The sequence below is a fragment of the Mastomys coucha genome, unplaced genomic scaffold (assembly GCF_008632895.1).
Source record: "Mastomys coucha isolate ucsf_1 unplaced genomic scaffold, UCSF_Mcou_1 pScaffold5, whole genome shotgun sequence".
Taxonomy (NCBI): domain Eukaryota; kingdom Metazoa; phylum Chordata; class Mammalia; order Rodentia; family Muridae; genus Mastomys; species Mastomys coucha.
Genome location: NW_022196911.1, coordinates 113,726,518 through 113,742,321, shown reverse-complemented (window position 1 = coordinate 113,742,321; position 15,804 = coordinate 113,726,518). Strand labels below are relative to the sequence as shown.

Sequence of the window (15,804 nt, the reverse complement as noted above, 5' to 3'; positions counted from 1 at the left end):
TGTTTTGTTTTGTTCTGTTTTAGGAGTTTTAATTTTCATTTATGTGTCACATTTGAGTGGAGGCCAGAGACACTGGGTTCCTCTAGTGCTGGCAGTATAGGTGGTTGTAACTTGTCACCTCGTGTGGGTGCTGGGAACAAAACTCAAGTCCTCTGCCAGAGCAGAGCATGCTCTTAACTGCTAAGCCATCACTCTAGGTGAGAGAGTGAATGAGAGAGAGAGAGAGAGGGAGAGAGAGAGAGAACAAGAGAGAGAGACAGACAGACAGAGAGAGAGAGAGAATATGAAGAGAGAGAGAGAGAGAGAGAGAGAGAGAGAGAGAGAGAGAGAGAGGTCCAGAAGAGGGCATCATACCCCTGGAGCTGGGAGCTGGGGTTCTAGGTGGTTATAAGCCACCCAATATGGGTTCTGGGAACTGAAGTAAGGCCCTCTGCAAAAACAACAATTTTTCCTTTTTTTTTTTCTTTTTGGAGACAGGGTCTCACTCTGTAGACCAGACTGGTCTTGAACTCACAGAGATCCCCCTGCCTCTACCTCCTGAGTGCTGGGGTTAAAGGTGTGGCCACACGCCTAGTGGAACAAGCACTCTTAACCACTGAGCTCTCTCCCCAAACCTCCTACCTCCACTGGTTTTATTGCTGAGACAGAACTCCAGATCTTGCTTCCACTGCCCAGGCACGCTCAGGCTCATTTTTATCCTCTCCTGTGCCCAGTGTTTGCAGAGAACTGGAAGGAAGCCAGGTTTCAGATCCCAATGCCCTGGTCAGTTGGCCACAGGAGGGTAAAGGATTCCCTGTAAGGGGGAGGAACCTACTGTCCACGGCAAGGCCTACAGGAAGTGGTGTGTGCAGAGCCCTGGGTATACCATCCTTTGCAACTCTCAGACTTGAGGCTCTGGGGACAGGGCCAGCATGTGCCACGTGGCACTCTCCCTGGCCACCAGAGAAATCCAGAGTCTGGTGAGAGGCCGCCCACATCCCGGGTGTCAGCCGGGAACATCAGTGCGATGCTTCCGGGATGCATGTGTCCTCTGTCTGGCCACACAGAGAAAGCAAGGCTATCTACCCCGGGCCACCCTCAACAGCCACACCACCACTGAGGCTCTGGATGCCAGCAGCTGTCCAGGGCTTAGCGGCAGAGGAGGCAGGCATGCCTCCTCCTTGGGGTAACTGCTCCATGTAGGTGGGGGCAGGAGGGTCACACAGGGCCATGTGCTGGGCCAGGCTCAATCCAGAGCACTGCTGGGGGGTCAGAGCCTCAGCCACAGAACTGGAGGGGTGGAACAGGACCCGCCCCCCAGGCAGGCGTGCCCCAGCTGTCTCTCTCTCTCTCTCTCTCTATTTAAGGTATTCCACAGCTGCTGGGCCATGATCCGAAGAGAGGCCTGGCTCTCCCTCATCACTGCACACTTGGTTCTGCAGACAGCTGGGCGGCAGACAGCTGGGTAGGCAGCCAGGGAGGGACACTGCGTGGACCCCAGAGCCAGGGTCTATCTGCCTCCATCTTGAAGGAGATGCCACCGCTCTGCCCACTCCCCTCTAGTTTTCTACTGTGCCCTAAGTGGGAAGAGTTTCGGAGAGCCCAGACCCATCCTTAGGAGAAAAAGACGTCCAGTCCCAGAACAGGGTGGCTACTGTGGCAAGGCGCAGAGAGGGTCACGCGGGCACAGTGGCCTGGTAGGAATGTCCTTCCTGCAGACGTGGCCAGATGAACTCCAGAAGAAACACAGGAGGCTCCTCAGGCTCCCACGAGAAACTTCTCTCCTGGCCTCATGAAGCATGAACAGGCTTTTACCACAAGCCTTAACCCACCCTGAGGAAAGCCACACAGCCCATGGACAGTCGGGGGGTCCCCACAGCCTGTAGGTGCCTGGCAGATACAAAGGCTGTCTATGGAGCCCTCTGACGAGCCAGTTCTCATGGAGATCACCCACTTTCCAACTGGATACCTCAATTTATGGGATATGCTAAGTTCTCCCCAGGCTGGACCTGGTACATTCTTCCTCATTCAGAGCCCAGACCTTCTTGTCAGGAGTTCCCCTCTTCTGCGACACCGCTGGGTGGCCTCAGGGAACCTACGCTCTGATTAGCCTCCTCCATACCGCAACAGACTTGTAACCACACTGTCTGCATGAGTCCTCTCCCTATCTGTCCCTAGGTCCTGTAGACACAACACCCAGTGACACACGGTAGGTGGTCAGCCACCCATCCCAGGCAAGCAACCAGGGACCGCTTCAGAAACTGGGCAGGCTGAGGAGTGGAGGTGCTCGCTCAGAACAGTAGGCTCACGGGTGCAGCCTGGACACACCCAGGAACTCAGCCGGCCTCACGAGCACCAGAGAAGGCGAGGTACCAGAGTGCGAGGGAGTGGCAAGCAAGTGCAGCACCCTCCTTATAAGGCAGTCTGGGGAGCCACCATGTGTGGCTGTGTGCCAGAGGGAGGCTGGGGGTGCTGAGCCGGCAGGAGGGGCTGAGCCGGCAGCCTGCCCTCACATCCCAGCATCACCAAGGGCTCTATGACAACGGGAGCCCAACATAGACAGCAGAGCTTAGATCTCAGAGGCCAGGGAGCCTCCCCTGACTTTCCCCAACAGCCATCTAGGTCCCCTTACTTCTCCATGATCCCTTCCCAGTGCACTCTGAGCACTGCAGGGACAAGCAAGGAACAAGACCTCTGGGAAGGAGCTACAAAGCATTAGTTTGGTCCCTTGGGGGGGGGGCTTTGGGGGTCCCTGCATGTGCCTGCAGCCACTGCCAAAGTGCCCCCAGGTCACGGCCTGCCAGGCGCCACCATTAATGTTTATTGTTCGAGTCACTTACTAGTCACTTTAGGATACTCTATAAAAATAGACAGCGGCCCAAGCTGTGCCCCCGAGGACCCCAGCCTCCAGTCGGGTGCTGATAGAATTCTGAAGAGTGTATGCAGAATGTTTAGGGTGACGAGAGCTTATGGTTAAATTTTAGTTCTTTCCTAATGTTCACATTTTCTGCATTTTGAAGAATAGAAAATTACTTATTGTCCCACGGATATCTGTTTTCTGCATTGGGAAAAGGAGACCGGCAGTGGGAAAATGGCTCACACACAAATAATTTACAACCTAGGAGAAAGCAAAGATGGCCCTGAATTACAGGAAGGGAGGGTGTGTCCAACGATGGGGAAGGATGGGTAGGGATTTGAGGGGAGTGTAGGAGTTCAACAAAGCAAAAGCAGGGGTCAGGAGGTCGGAGTTGAGGGCTCGCAAGGGACATGTGGAAAGCCAGGGAAGGGAAGAGCTGAGGGGAAAGGTAGGGAGCGGGAAGGACCAGGGGGTGTGGCCAGGAACAGCTCAGCAGGGGCACCAGAGACACCATAGATGGGTGGCCGGAGGAGGAGGGAGAAGGGGAGAGGTGGTGGGTAAGAGAAGATGAGACAGGACCCCAGGGACACACGTAAGTTTTCCAATAGGCTCTGTGGGGAAGGCCCTGCTTGCCTTGTCTCTCCCTGCCCTGACCTGCCCTCCACTACCACGAGGGCCTTCCTTGTGTTCAGCCATTGGTAAATACAGCTGTGTAAGCACAGGACCTGATTCACTCCCAGCACCCACAAGTGTCATAAGCACTGAAGAGGTAGAGACAGGACGATGCCAGGAGATGGCTAGCCAGCCAACTGAACAGGCCAGCCCAAACAGTGCAGGCTGGAGAGATGGCACACAAGAGCAAGCACTTGTTCAGTCCAGCACCCACGGAGGGGTGTGTGTGTGCTCACAACCATCCGCAGCTCTAAACCCAGGGGATCTGACACCCTCTTCTGACCTCTGCAGGCGCCAGACACACACATAGTATACATTCATACATGAAGGCAAATCAATCATACACACACACACACACACACACACACACACACACACACACAAATAACACAAATATATCTAAAATTGGAGGAAAAAATTAGCAAACTGGCCGGGCGGTGGTGGCGCACACCTTTAATCCCAGCACTTGGGAGGCAGAGGCAGGCGGATTTCTGAGTTCGAGGCCAGCCTGGTCTACAGAGTGAGTTCCAGGACAGCCAGGGCTATACTGGGGGCTGTAGAAGTGGCTCAGCAATTAGAACCTTGACTATTTCTCTAGACAGCCCAAGGTCAACTCCCGGCAGCCACGTGGCAGCTTACAACTGTCTGCAACTGCAGTGCCAGGGATCAGTGGCACCAGGCACGCACATGGTGCACATGTACATGTATGCAGGCAAAATACACATACATAAATAAAATAAATAAATCTCCAAAGGGAAAAAAAGCAAGGCGAATGCCTCCTGAGGAATGACGCCAAAGTTGACCTCTGACCTCCAGACACATACACTACAGACACACACACCACACATACTACATATGCACACTCACATACACACACCACACACACACATAAATACACCACAGACATACACACACCACAGACAAACACACACACCACACACACGACATATACATACATGAGCACATATACATACACACACATGCACATGCACAAACACATACATACATACATGTATACACATACACACACATGCACACACATACATACACACACATGCACACATGCGTGCACGCACACACAGAGGACCTTTCTTTACCCTGGCCTACTGAATGCCTGCCCTCCCCAACAGGTTTCCATAGAGCTTCTTGCCTGTCACCCACTGTCTTCCCACGAGCTATCGAGGGCAGAGGCTGTGAACTGGTCCCCATGGGACGTGTGCAGCGGTCTGAGCTGCATCCTCACTGGAAGACACGCAGCATCCTTCAGCAGACGCTCCCCACCCAGCCCCAGAACCAGGACCACCTTCTGCGCATCCAGAACCAGCTGCGATCAACAGCTGGGCGGCGGGTGCAGCTGCCTATCTCTCCAACCACATCCTGTCTGACTCAGCAAGCAGTGTGAACAGCTCCTCTCGAGGGAGGTGTGGCTGGTGCCTTTGGAGGTCCCAGATCAATCCGGCTCTGTGGAGGAAACAAGGGGCACTGGGCCTCTGCTCAACAATGCACACGGCCTTTGTGCCCTCCAGCCGAGGTCTGGATGCACAGTCCGGGCAATCCTCAACAGGGTCAGGCTTAGGACTGAGGGAGAGAAGCAGAGACACACACCCAGGACAGGAAGGACCCTTCGAAGGTTCATGAGTACTTGTTGTAGTCTGACACCCGACACTCTAAGAAGGCTGAGCCCCAGGTCCCACACCCTCACTCCAGCCTGGTCCCAAGCCCACCAACCACTAGAGAATCAAAGGATGAGAGCTTGGAAAGCTATGTGCATCCCCATGTCACAAGCATTGTTTACAAGAGCCAAGGGCTGGGAGCCAGCCAGATGTACATCAGTGGACAAACTGATTCTACCTGAACCAGGGACAGCTCAGCGGCCCGGTGCTTCCCTGGCAAGCATAAGTCCATTACGGGGAGAAAGGGTTCTGCCGCACATACGACACTATTCCGTTCTTAAAGGAATCAGGTTCTGACACAGGGTCCAACACAGATGAACACCGAGGCCACTGTGAAAATCTCAAGAAGCAATCCAGAGAGAACGGAGTAGCACAGCCTCACCCAGAAAGGAGCATGGGGCTGTCAGGGCCGAGGGAGGAGGGGTAAGGAGCGGCTTCATGGGGAGCAGAGCTTCTGTTTAGGGTGTGGGAAGCTCTGGAAATTCCTGGAGGTGGTCCCTGTGGCACAACCTGGATTTGCTTAGCAGCACTGAGCTGCATCCATTAACAGGACCGCAGCAGCCAACGCATCTCGCGTGTATTTCGCTACAATTAATGATAGTAATTAAAGGGGCTCGAGCAGATCGTCACCTCGGCTTCCAGCTGCGGACATGCCCATGCCATCTGCTTTCTCCACCTCGGTGACTATGTCCCCCGGAGCCAAGAGCCAACACAAACCCTTCCCTTCCTTAATTGGGTCCTCCTCCCCCATCCTCAGCTCTGGGCCTCCACCCAGCACTCAGGCTGTGCTTCCTCTTGGGTGAGCTCTGGATCCCAGGAAGCCCACCCCAGAGACCTAGCGATCACCAGAACATGGCTCAGGGGCCACATGGCTTCAGCACCAACAACTCCCCAGCTGCTCAGGCCTCACAGTTCCAGGGTCACATGACAGAGGTCTGGCAGAGGCCACCAAAGGAGCTTGGTACCCACAGGTGCTTCTCAGCTGCAGGCTCCGAGCCTTGGGATACAACTCTGCACATCCAGGTCTTTCCCCATCTGTATGGAAGTGTGTGTCTTACACACACACACACACACACACACACACACACACCTCTGCACATCCAGGTCTTTCCCCATCTGTATGGAAGTGTGTGTCCTACACACACACACACACACACACACACACACACACACACAACTCTGCACATCCAGGTATTTCCCCATCTGTATGGAAGTGTGTGCCCTAAACACACACACACACACACACACGCACGCACGCACGCACGCACACACGCACGCACATGCACACACACAGGTTCTTCTAGGAACCTCACAGCAAGGTCCTATCCCAAGTACGCAACCTACAGACCCAGTACTGGGCTACTCACCATCCTGGTTCCGATATGGGACCTCAGCCACAGCGGGCCTGGGCTCCAGCCTGCTCTGCAGCTGAGATATCGGGGCCTCGGAGTTCTCCAGGGTCTGGGACGAGAGCGGGCAGTTGGGTGCCTCAGCTGACTTGGGCACCTGGATCTCTACCCTCTTGGGGGCTGCATCGGCGACAGGCACGGCAGAGCCCTCGGGAATCTTGGAGGCAGGGGTCTCCACCCTGCGGAGCACTGACTCCTGAGGCTTGACAATGGTGATCTCCGTCCTCCGAGGGACAGGTTCTGGGGTCTTGTGGCCCAGGACTTCAGCCCTTTTAAGCCCGAACCGTGAGGGCCCGGCAGATGAGGCGGTACTCTCCACCTGCTTGGAGGAGATGTCAATGGAGAGCTCTGTGCGGCGAGACATGGGCTCCGGCGCCTTGGCCCCTGCCAGCTCCACCCTCCGCAGGGAAGGCTTGGGGGAGCGCTGGCTCAGGGAGTCTACGAGGCGGGCAGCAGGCTCTGAGTTCTTCATCCCCAGGTCCTGGAATTTCTGGCTGGAGCTGGCCACCGTGGCTCGGAGCAGAGGTGTCTGGACCCTCCGGGGCGGAGTGGAGTTGGGCGGTTCAATCTCCTCAACTTCAAACGATCTCTTTAAGGCTGGAAGAGAAAGAGAAGAGAGGCTGTGGTGTGCACACCCGCAGAGGGGCCCTGGCATCACGTGGCATTCTCTATGTTAAAGAAGGGCAAAGGTGCCGGGCCAAGTGAAGTGGAGAATTCCGGCTACTTGGGAGGCTGCAGAAAAATCTCAAGTTCAAGGCCTGCCTGTGCTACAGAGCAAGTTCAAAGCCAGCTCGAGCTTTCCCGAAAGAGAGAGGGATAGAGAGACCTCAGCGGTGGAGTAGTTGCCTACTAGGCACAAAACACTAGGATCAATACCCAACTCGTTCAAAAAGGAAAGAAGGACAGAGAAAGGTGTGCCAGGTAGGATGCCACGAGGCTCAGGAGGAAGCCACCTCCCTTTTCTGCCTGTGGTAGGTATGAGACAGACAAGTCCATCCCAGGATCTCCCACAGAGATCGGGAGTCTGGCCTGAAGGGATGGTGGCCCCTCCCCTGTTCTGCTGTGGCCACAGCCCAACCATACAGCCACCCCTCTACAGACTTGGGACTCTGGAGTCTCTCTCCTGTGGCTCTCCCCTCTGTCTTCCTCTCCTCCCTGACACACTCAGACACCACAGCATGGTGATATCCTGAGACACCTCAACAGCTGTGCTATAAAGAATACTCTTCCTGGGGCCGGAGAGCTGGCTCGGAGGTGAAGAGCCCTTACTGCTCTTACAAAGGACCTGGGCTTGATTCCCAGCACCCACATGATGGCGCACAACCACCCAGAACTCCAGTTTCAGGGGATCTGATGCCCTCTTCCGACCTCTGCAAGCTCCTGCATGCATATGGTGCACTTAGATTCACTAAGGCACACACACACACACACACACACACACACACACACAGGATTATTCCCTGCCTGGCCAGCGAGACAGTTTAGTGTATAAAGCAGTGACACACCCCACCACGTGTCCTCTGATCCACACACAATTTTTTTAATTTATTTTTTTATTTTTTATTTTTCTAGACAGGGTTTCTCTGTATAGCCCTGACTGTCCTGGAACTCACCCTGTAGACCAGGCTGGCCTCGAACTCAGAAATCTGCCTGTCCCCGCCTCCCCAAGGGCTGGGACTAAAGGCGTGCGCCACCACCGCCCGGCTTACACGCACACATTTTAAAAAGAATACTATGCCCCTCGCCCAGCAGTAAGGAGCCATAGCACAGCATCCGCATCCGTCTCTGATAGCAAGGCTCAGCCACACTCCCTGACGGGCTGTGCAGGGCACCGACCACCCTGCTCCTACCCTGAGGCCCAGTGTTTCTACTCCCGGGGGAGCGGAAGGGTGGTGTCAGAAGGCTTCCCTCCTCTTGTCGCTGCAGCCACCAGTGAATGAACACCAGCTGTTCAGGTTAGGCAGGCGCAGCACCAGAGGGCCCACGTGGCAGGAACATCCAGCAGCTCTGCCTCCAGGCAGCGCAGGCTTTCCCCCAGCCCCAGAACCCAGGTTTCATGGGACCAATGATGTCCTCCCTCTTCCTGCCCACAGCAGAAAGGACCAAGAGCTGGCCCAAGCCCTAGGGACAGCTCCAGGGCTATAGGTACTGCACCCCCTTGGCTCCCACTCCGCTTCCAGCCTTCTCCAAATGCAAAACCCTCCCCCAACTCCCACCCTCGGGCCTACAGTACCCGACTTCTGTGAGAAGACTAGAGGCTGGGATGGGAGCCACTCACAGAAGAACTCAAGTCAGTGAAATGCTTCCAGAACCCACATTCTAAAAGGCCAGGAGTGGGTAATCCCAGTGCTGAGAAGTGGAGCTCAGTGGGACCCCAGAATGTGCCGTCTAAGCAACCTAGCCTCTTAGCGTTCCAGGCCAGTGAGACCCTCACTCTAAGACAACTGAGGTCAACTTTGAATGTGCATCACACACACCTGTGCACGCACGCACGTGCACACACACACACACACACACACACACACACACACACACGCACAAACAGGTTTTGTCAGAGTTTCTGCCATGGGAGACATAACTATGTCTCCTAAGGAATTAATATATGACTCCCAAGCTCCCTCTTGGGAACTGCTGAGTTTCTTGGGCTTGCTTACAGAGCACAGGTGAAGAGCCACCCACAGGAGCATGGAGGGACCCCAAAGCCGCCATACATTTATTCAATGATGGTGCCCCCGTAGCCACATAGGTAGTGCACCGTCAGTTAAATTTCCACAGCCTACATATATACTAGGGGGTCAACTTCGGGGAGTCTCCAGACACCCCCAAGAGCAACTAGAGCAGAATAGCTTACAAATGGCTGGGAGGAGTGGCTGGAATCCCAGGTGAGGAGCCAAAGCCCCACCACCACCACCCCCATCCCCACTCGCTCTAGCTCCCTCCTACAGGCCACAGGACCACTCCTAACAGGCAAGACAGAACTGTGTTGATAAAACAGCTGCAGAGGGAATAGACAGAGGGAGCCCAGGCTCCTGGTGCCTGACTCCCCAGACTGGAGCATTCCTGTGGGGACCCCTTTCCTCCTGGTGGATAAAGAAGGGCACAAGGCTCTGTGCCAATCATAAACTACAATCACCCCACCCCTCACCATCCCTGCCCCCACTCCCACCCCTGCCCCGCCCCACTCCTACCCCTGGACTCACTCCCTCCCCCTCCCACATCTTTAGCAATGTCAATGGAGTCTCGGTCTCTGCCTGTGCGTTCTGCCAACAGTCCACGTTGCCACGCTAATTTTGAACGCTGGCACAAAGCAAAATGAGCTGCTGATGTTGAACCAACTGCATGCACAGGCCTCAGTCACCCATGGTCTCAAGGCCCCTAGGCCCTTGGTTGGCTATATAATGTTCATACACAGAGGGAGAGTCTGCCTTGGCTCAGAACCATCCGCAGACAAGTGCCTGTCCCCCTCAGGAGAAGAATCAGGTCCCAAGTCAGGCTCTCTCCAGCATTCCTGGATCCCACACTTCTTTTCCACACCACCGGCCACAGGCTTCAGGGAGGGTGCTCAAAACTAGACATGGCCGCTCACAGTGCCATCATGACCTCACTAACTTCTAACAGCATGGCTACAGGCTTCTAACTGTGGGAATGGAACGTAGGGATGGGCCTTGGAGCAGGGGCGTTCATCCCTACCCCACCCAACCTTCAAAGGTTATGCAGTGGTTCTGAAAATTGCCCCCCCACAAAAAGACCTGTGTAAGTGCTAACCCCTCAGACCCTTGTGGGAAACAGGTCTCAAAACTGCTCACAGGGCTGGGCAGTGGTGGCGCACGCCTTTAGTCCCAGTGCTTGGGAGGCAGAGGCAGGCGGATTTCTGAGTTTGAGGCCAGCCTGGTCTACAGAGTGAGTTCCAGGACAGCCAGGGCTACACAGAGAAACCCGGTCTCGAAAAAACAAACAAACAAACAAACAAACAAACAAAAAGACTGCAATCAAGATAAGAATATTTCTGATTTGGGACGGACACCAAGCAGTGTCCTTGAGAGAGAGGCATAAGATTATCTGGAGAGCTAGAAGCCAGAGGCCATCTGTGTGTCTCTGGCCATAGCTGCTGGGACAGGCAGGAAGTATCCTCCCTGTGGGGTGTCTGGATAGAGTGCAGCTTTACTGACACCTTGAATTTAAACTTCAGAACGAAAGAGAATGGATATGTCTACCCTGTCACCAATACTGCAGTATTGCAGCCTGGGACAGACGCAGGAGATGCAGCAGATGCAGGAGACGCAGGAGAGACGAGACTCGGAGTGGTATGAAGTCATCAGACCCTTCCTCTATGGACCCCAGCGGGATGGTACACTGTGCCACAATGCAGCTCAATGCAGGGTGTCTGTCTGAGACTCTGACTTGACTGCACATCAGATCCCAGTGACTGGCTAGGTAGAGAAGCAGCATGGCACTGGTCCAAGCTAGTGCAGCCAGAGAGGCCCCCAACGAGCACCCCAAACTATGGTCTATTACATACCGAACATATATGTCTCCACACTGCCCTGGGAACTAAAGCAGTGCCACCAGTCCTTACAGCAGGAGGGACCACCCTGGCCCTACCCAGGCCTGGCTAAGTCTCACCTACTTCTCTGAGCCCCCTTAGCCTCCACCCTCAGACTGGAACCAAAGGCTGTTGACGAAATCTTGTGCTCCTGGCCCACTTCTGGGATTTGCATCCCAAGGAAATAATCAGAAGATTTATGTAGGAGGGCATCTACATCCGCAGGAACATGGCAAACTCTGAAAACACTTTGGATTTACAGTCATCGGAACCACATCGTGGAAGATGAGAAATGCTAAGAATATTTAGTAAATATAGCAGGATACAAGAATATCAAGTAAAAATAACAGGATAGAAGCCTTAGACACAGGGTCCTAACTCCCCGTCACGGGTGCAAGCACAGCAGTCTGCTTACACACGGGCAATCTGCTGGCCCACGGGCGCTCGCACCCCTCAGGAATGACTCTTAGACGGAATGGCAGTGGGGGTTCTAAATCAACTCCTCTGACTTGGCCTAATGCACCAGTGGTGAATGTGGGTCACTGAGACTTCCAGGACCCTAGACTGAGAAGATGAGGGTGAGAGTCACTGCCTCAAGCTCTGGATGAGGGAGAAGGTGAGTTCTCCCATCCAGCCCCGGCTGGGGAAAAGTTCTTGCTTGGTACGCACGAGGACTGAAGTTACAATCTCCAGAAACCACGTAAAAGCTAGGTGTGGTGGCCGGCATCTCTAACTCCAGGACTGGCATGCAGATGCAGGAGGATGGAGCCTTTGGCCAGCCAGTCTAGCTGAAATGGCAAACTCCGGGTTCAGTGAGAGAACCAGTCTCACAGAAGAAATAAGGAGAAACAATTAAGAACTCGGGCCCCCACGTGTGACGTCATGTGGGTGATGATATCCACTACACACACACACACACACAGAGGCAGAGCTCCAAAGACGCACATTGCCAGGAAAGCTCTGGCATTTCCAGAGGACTTTGCACACACCGTGACGTGACACGCACGAGAACACACACCTCCCAGCTCACTCCTTCCCCTTGTCCCTCTGCACCTTGCCTCAGCTGCTACACACAAAAAGGCCACGAAAAGCCTCCCTCCTTCCCCAGAACCCGTGGGGGGCCTAAGCAGCCTGAGTCTGGGCCTGTTTAAGGAGGAATGTGGCAAGCACAAGGAACCATTGTTAAGGCCCAGGCTCTGACCGCAGGCTGCGGGAACCTCTGAACCTCTCCTGGCTCCTGAAACCGGATCGAACACTTCCTGGTGCACGGATTGTATCGGGCCTGCCCTGGGAGGGGAGACCAGGGAAAGCTGCACAGCCCTGCCCCAGCCTGAGACCGCTCTCATGCAAGGAAATGGAAAGCCCAAGGCCTACACAGCACGGTGCACAGCCCCACCCCACTGAGGGAACGGCACAGAACTCAGGCTCTAAGGTACTCAGGTCAGACTTCTCCCCAGGAACTGCAGTGTACGCTAGCCACACGGAAGGCAGAGTCCACCACCCAGGGCATAGGACAGATGGTGTCACGGAGGAAAACAGTCCACCCACGGGTAACCACACACCTGTACGGAGAGGAGCTGGTGGGCGGTGGGCCTGAAGGCTCCCCTGCCGCAACTGTCTCCCTGCTCTCAGGCTCCTTTGAGAACTGGGCCTTGGGAAAGAGTGGGGCGGGGCAGCGGGCAAGGCCTTGGCCTTGGCAGACCTGGGTCTGGCTGGGAGGCCTCAGCCTCCTACTCAGCCCTAACTGGATGGAGGCAGCAACTCCCACCTTGCAGAGACTGAAAATGGAGAGGAAGGGACCCAGGCCTTCCCTAGGTGACCTTGTGGCATGGGGCCAGTTTGTGAGCCTCATTCAAGGCTGGCAGCTGAAGACTCAAACCAAACGGTGCTGGGGACACAGTGAACTTCTGTATGCTGGAACTCCATACCTCACCTAGCTGGGAGCGGTGGCATGGTGGCGTGGTGGCGGACACACATGTGACGCAGTGACAGTGGCAATGGAGGTGATCCAATACTGTTGCCTAATCAACCTTCTGTTGAGTGTCTCCACAGGTGGCCCACCGCTGCCTGCTGAGGCCACACTTGCTGCTCAGGCACCCTGCAGGACTTTATCTCATCTTAGGTAGCCTGCCTCTGCCTCAGCCTGGGACCCGAAGGAGGCCACATCCTAGTCCTTCCCAAACCAGAATATCAACACTGCAGCTCTCTTAGCATTCCGAGGCAGGACTTCTCTGGGGACCAGTTTGCTGTCCTCAAGGCTCCTCAGGACACGCTGGACACTTGCCTTCCGTGGCCTTGACCCCTCTGTCCTATCCCAACACAGGGACCTTAGTGACCATCTCCCCTTGAAGTTCCCTGTCTCAGGAGCTACTTTCAGAGGGTTGGGCTGCTGCGGGGTGGGGTGGGGCAGTAGGTAGGGGGTGGACAGCAGGCTTAGGACAGGAGGAGGATACAGATGGGTGACATGGGGAGGGATGTGCCTTCAGGAAGCAGGACAGTCAAAGGAAGAACTTAAAATTAGTTCCAGCGAGTGGAGCCTGGACCGGAAGTCCATCCCTACCAACGACCCCGTGGTTATTTAACAACAAAGCCAGGCAGGCGAAGTCCAAATGAAGACAGGAAGTTCTTCCTCTTTGGACAGTGCCAGCGGGACACCTCAAGCCCACCTGGAGTCTAGGAAGGAAAGTGAGAAAGCAGGAGCTGACACCTCAGGAGAGCCTCCCCTTGCCCTCCTGCTGCACCTTCCTGCGATCCAAGCCCTGCTGGGCCCAGCAGAGAGACCCCAGAAGAAAAGCCCCTCTGCCCAGGGCTCCAGCTTGGCAGCCGAGGGCTCCGGCCACCCTGGGCTTATCTGTACATGTGGCCCACAGATGGTGGCCAGGGATCATGACACAGAGGTCATTGCCCATAGAGTCCTGTCCCATGAGCCTCTCTGCCTGCCTTTGGAAACCCAGCATGAACTCACAAAGATCTAACAGGCATCTCCGGGAGAGGAAAAAGCCGACACTTCCATCCACCCCACCCCTGGGAAGAGGTGCAACCGGTACCCCTGGGAAGTGGTTCTGCCAGGGGATTTGGGGCTCCAAGGACAAAGCCAGAGAAGGCCATTCTGCTGAAGCAAAGGGTCAACTCTGTGCTGTCCCCCCCACTCCTTCCACCCTTCTCCCCACTCTTCTCTCTTGGCTCATTGGACAGAGGCTCACATTTCCATAGCCCAAGCTGACCTCAAACTCTCAGTGGTCCTCCTGCCTCAGCCCCTCCAGCGTATGTACTACAGAGCCTGCTTCCATTTGCTACTTTCTGGTGACTTTAGAAAGAGACTTCTGCGGGGCACAGGTGGCACACGCCTTTAATCCCAGCACTTGAGAGGCAGAGGCAGGCAGATTTCTGAGTTCGAGGCCAGCCTGGTCTACAGAGTGAGCTCCAGGACAGCCAGGGCTACACAGAGAAACCCTGTCTCAAAAAACCAAAGAAAGAAAAAAGAAAGAAAAAGAAAAGAGACTTCTTCCTCTGCCAAGGTCACTTTGGCCCCTCAGGTTCCCCTATCACAGGCCAAAGGCCAGCTGGGTACACTCTGAAATGAAGGAGGTCAGAAACATCCCATCCCTGCCACTGGGTCTCTGAGATAAGGTGAGGAGAAACAAAGAACAAACACTTGGAGGAGCTGGGCCCAGGATCTCATACCAGCACACAGAGTACCAGTGCCCACATCGCTCCTCCCAGAAGCCAAGCTTGGAGAGCCTGGCCCCTCAAAACAGGACACGAAATACAGGCAGCCCACGGGCAGCTACGGGTGGCCAAGACCTCACGCTCAGGATCCCAGACGACTGGGCTTTTTACTGGCACGCTAGGCAAGTCCTCTGCCACTGGCTTCTTCCTAGGTGCCCTGACCCCAACTTCAGTGTGTTGGTTTCTCCTTGGAAAAATCTGCTGCCAACGGTGAGATGAAGCGGCACCTGGGTCCAGCCAGCAACAGGCTCACCCATCTGGAATCCACTCAGACCCTGTCACAGTGGCTCCCCCAAATCCATCTACCTACGTTGGATGGGCCGGGCACAGTGAGAGAGGTGTATCCACCCAGATGACACATTTATATACAGCCTCCCACCACCTAGAACTGTGACCCTATTTAGGAAGGACTTCTCTAGTTATGACTGAAGTGAGACTCTGAAGGATTGTCCTGGATTAGAGTGGGCCCTGAACCCGTGACAAATGTCATAGATGGTAGAGAGAGATAAAACTGATAAACCACACACAGACAGCCACGTGAAGGCCGTCACCGATGTGTGTCAGGGATGGGTGTGCAAGCCAGAGACTGCTGACAGCCACCAAAGCCGGAGGCACAGGACGGATCATCCTTCCCTCCCTCGGGGCCTGGAGAAGGTAGTTTACACCACAGACTGCCGACCTGCACAGCTCTGACAGAATTCTTACTGTGTGAGGGTGGGAAGCCACACCAAATCTGATATGGCAGCCCCAGAAACCAAGGTCCCCTTCGATCCCAGAAAAGGGAACAGCAGGCTTGGTACAGCTCCATGGTGGAGCCTGTGTGAGACCCTGCTCAGCAAGATCTCAGTCTTCAAAGAGAAGGGGAAGAAAAGGCAAGAGAGCAGAGGAGAAAGAGGAAGAGGAGGAGGAGGAGGGAGGAAGAGGAGGAGAAGGAGGAGGAGG

The 15,804-nt window shown here is 55.0% G+C and overlaps 1 protein-coding gene across 2 annotated transcripts in view; it reads right to left on the bottom strand.

Annotated features, from left to right (window-relative positions):
* Positions 1–15,804, bottom strand: part of Septin9 (septin 9) — a 176,297-nt gene that overhangs the window by 70,777 nt on the left and 89,716 nt on the right. For both annotated transcript variants that reach the window (XM_031354327.1, XM_031354328.1), the window contains one exon: positions 6,549–7,187. In XM_031354327.1, coding sequence (XP_031210187.1) covers positions 6,549–7,187 — 639 coding nt within the window. The remainder of the gene's footprint in view (positions 1–6,548; positions 7,188–15,804) is intronic.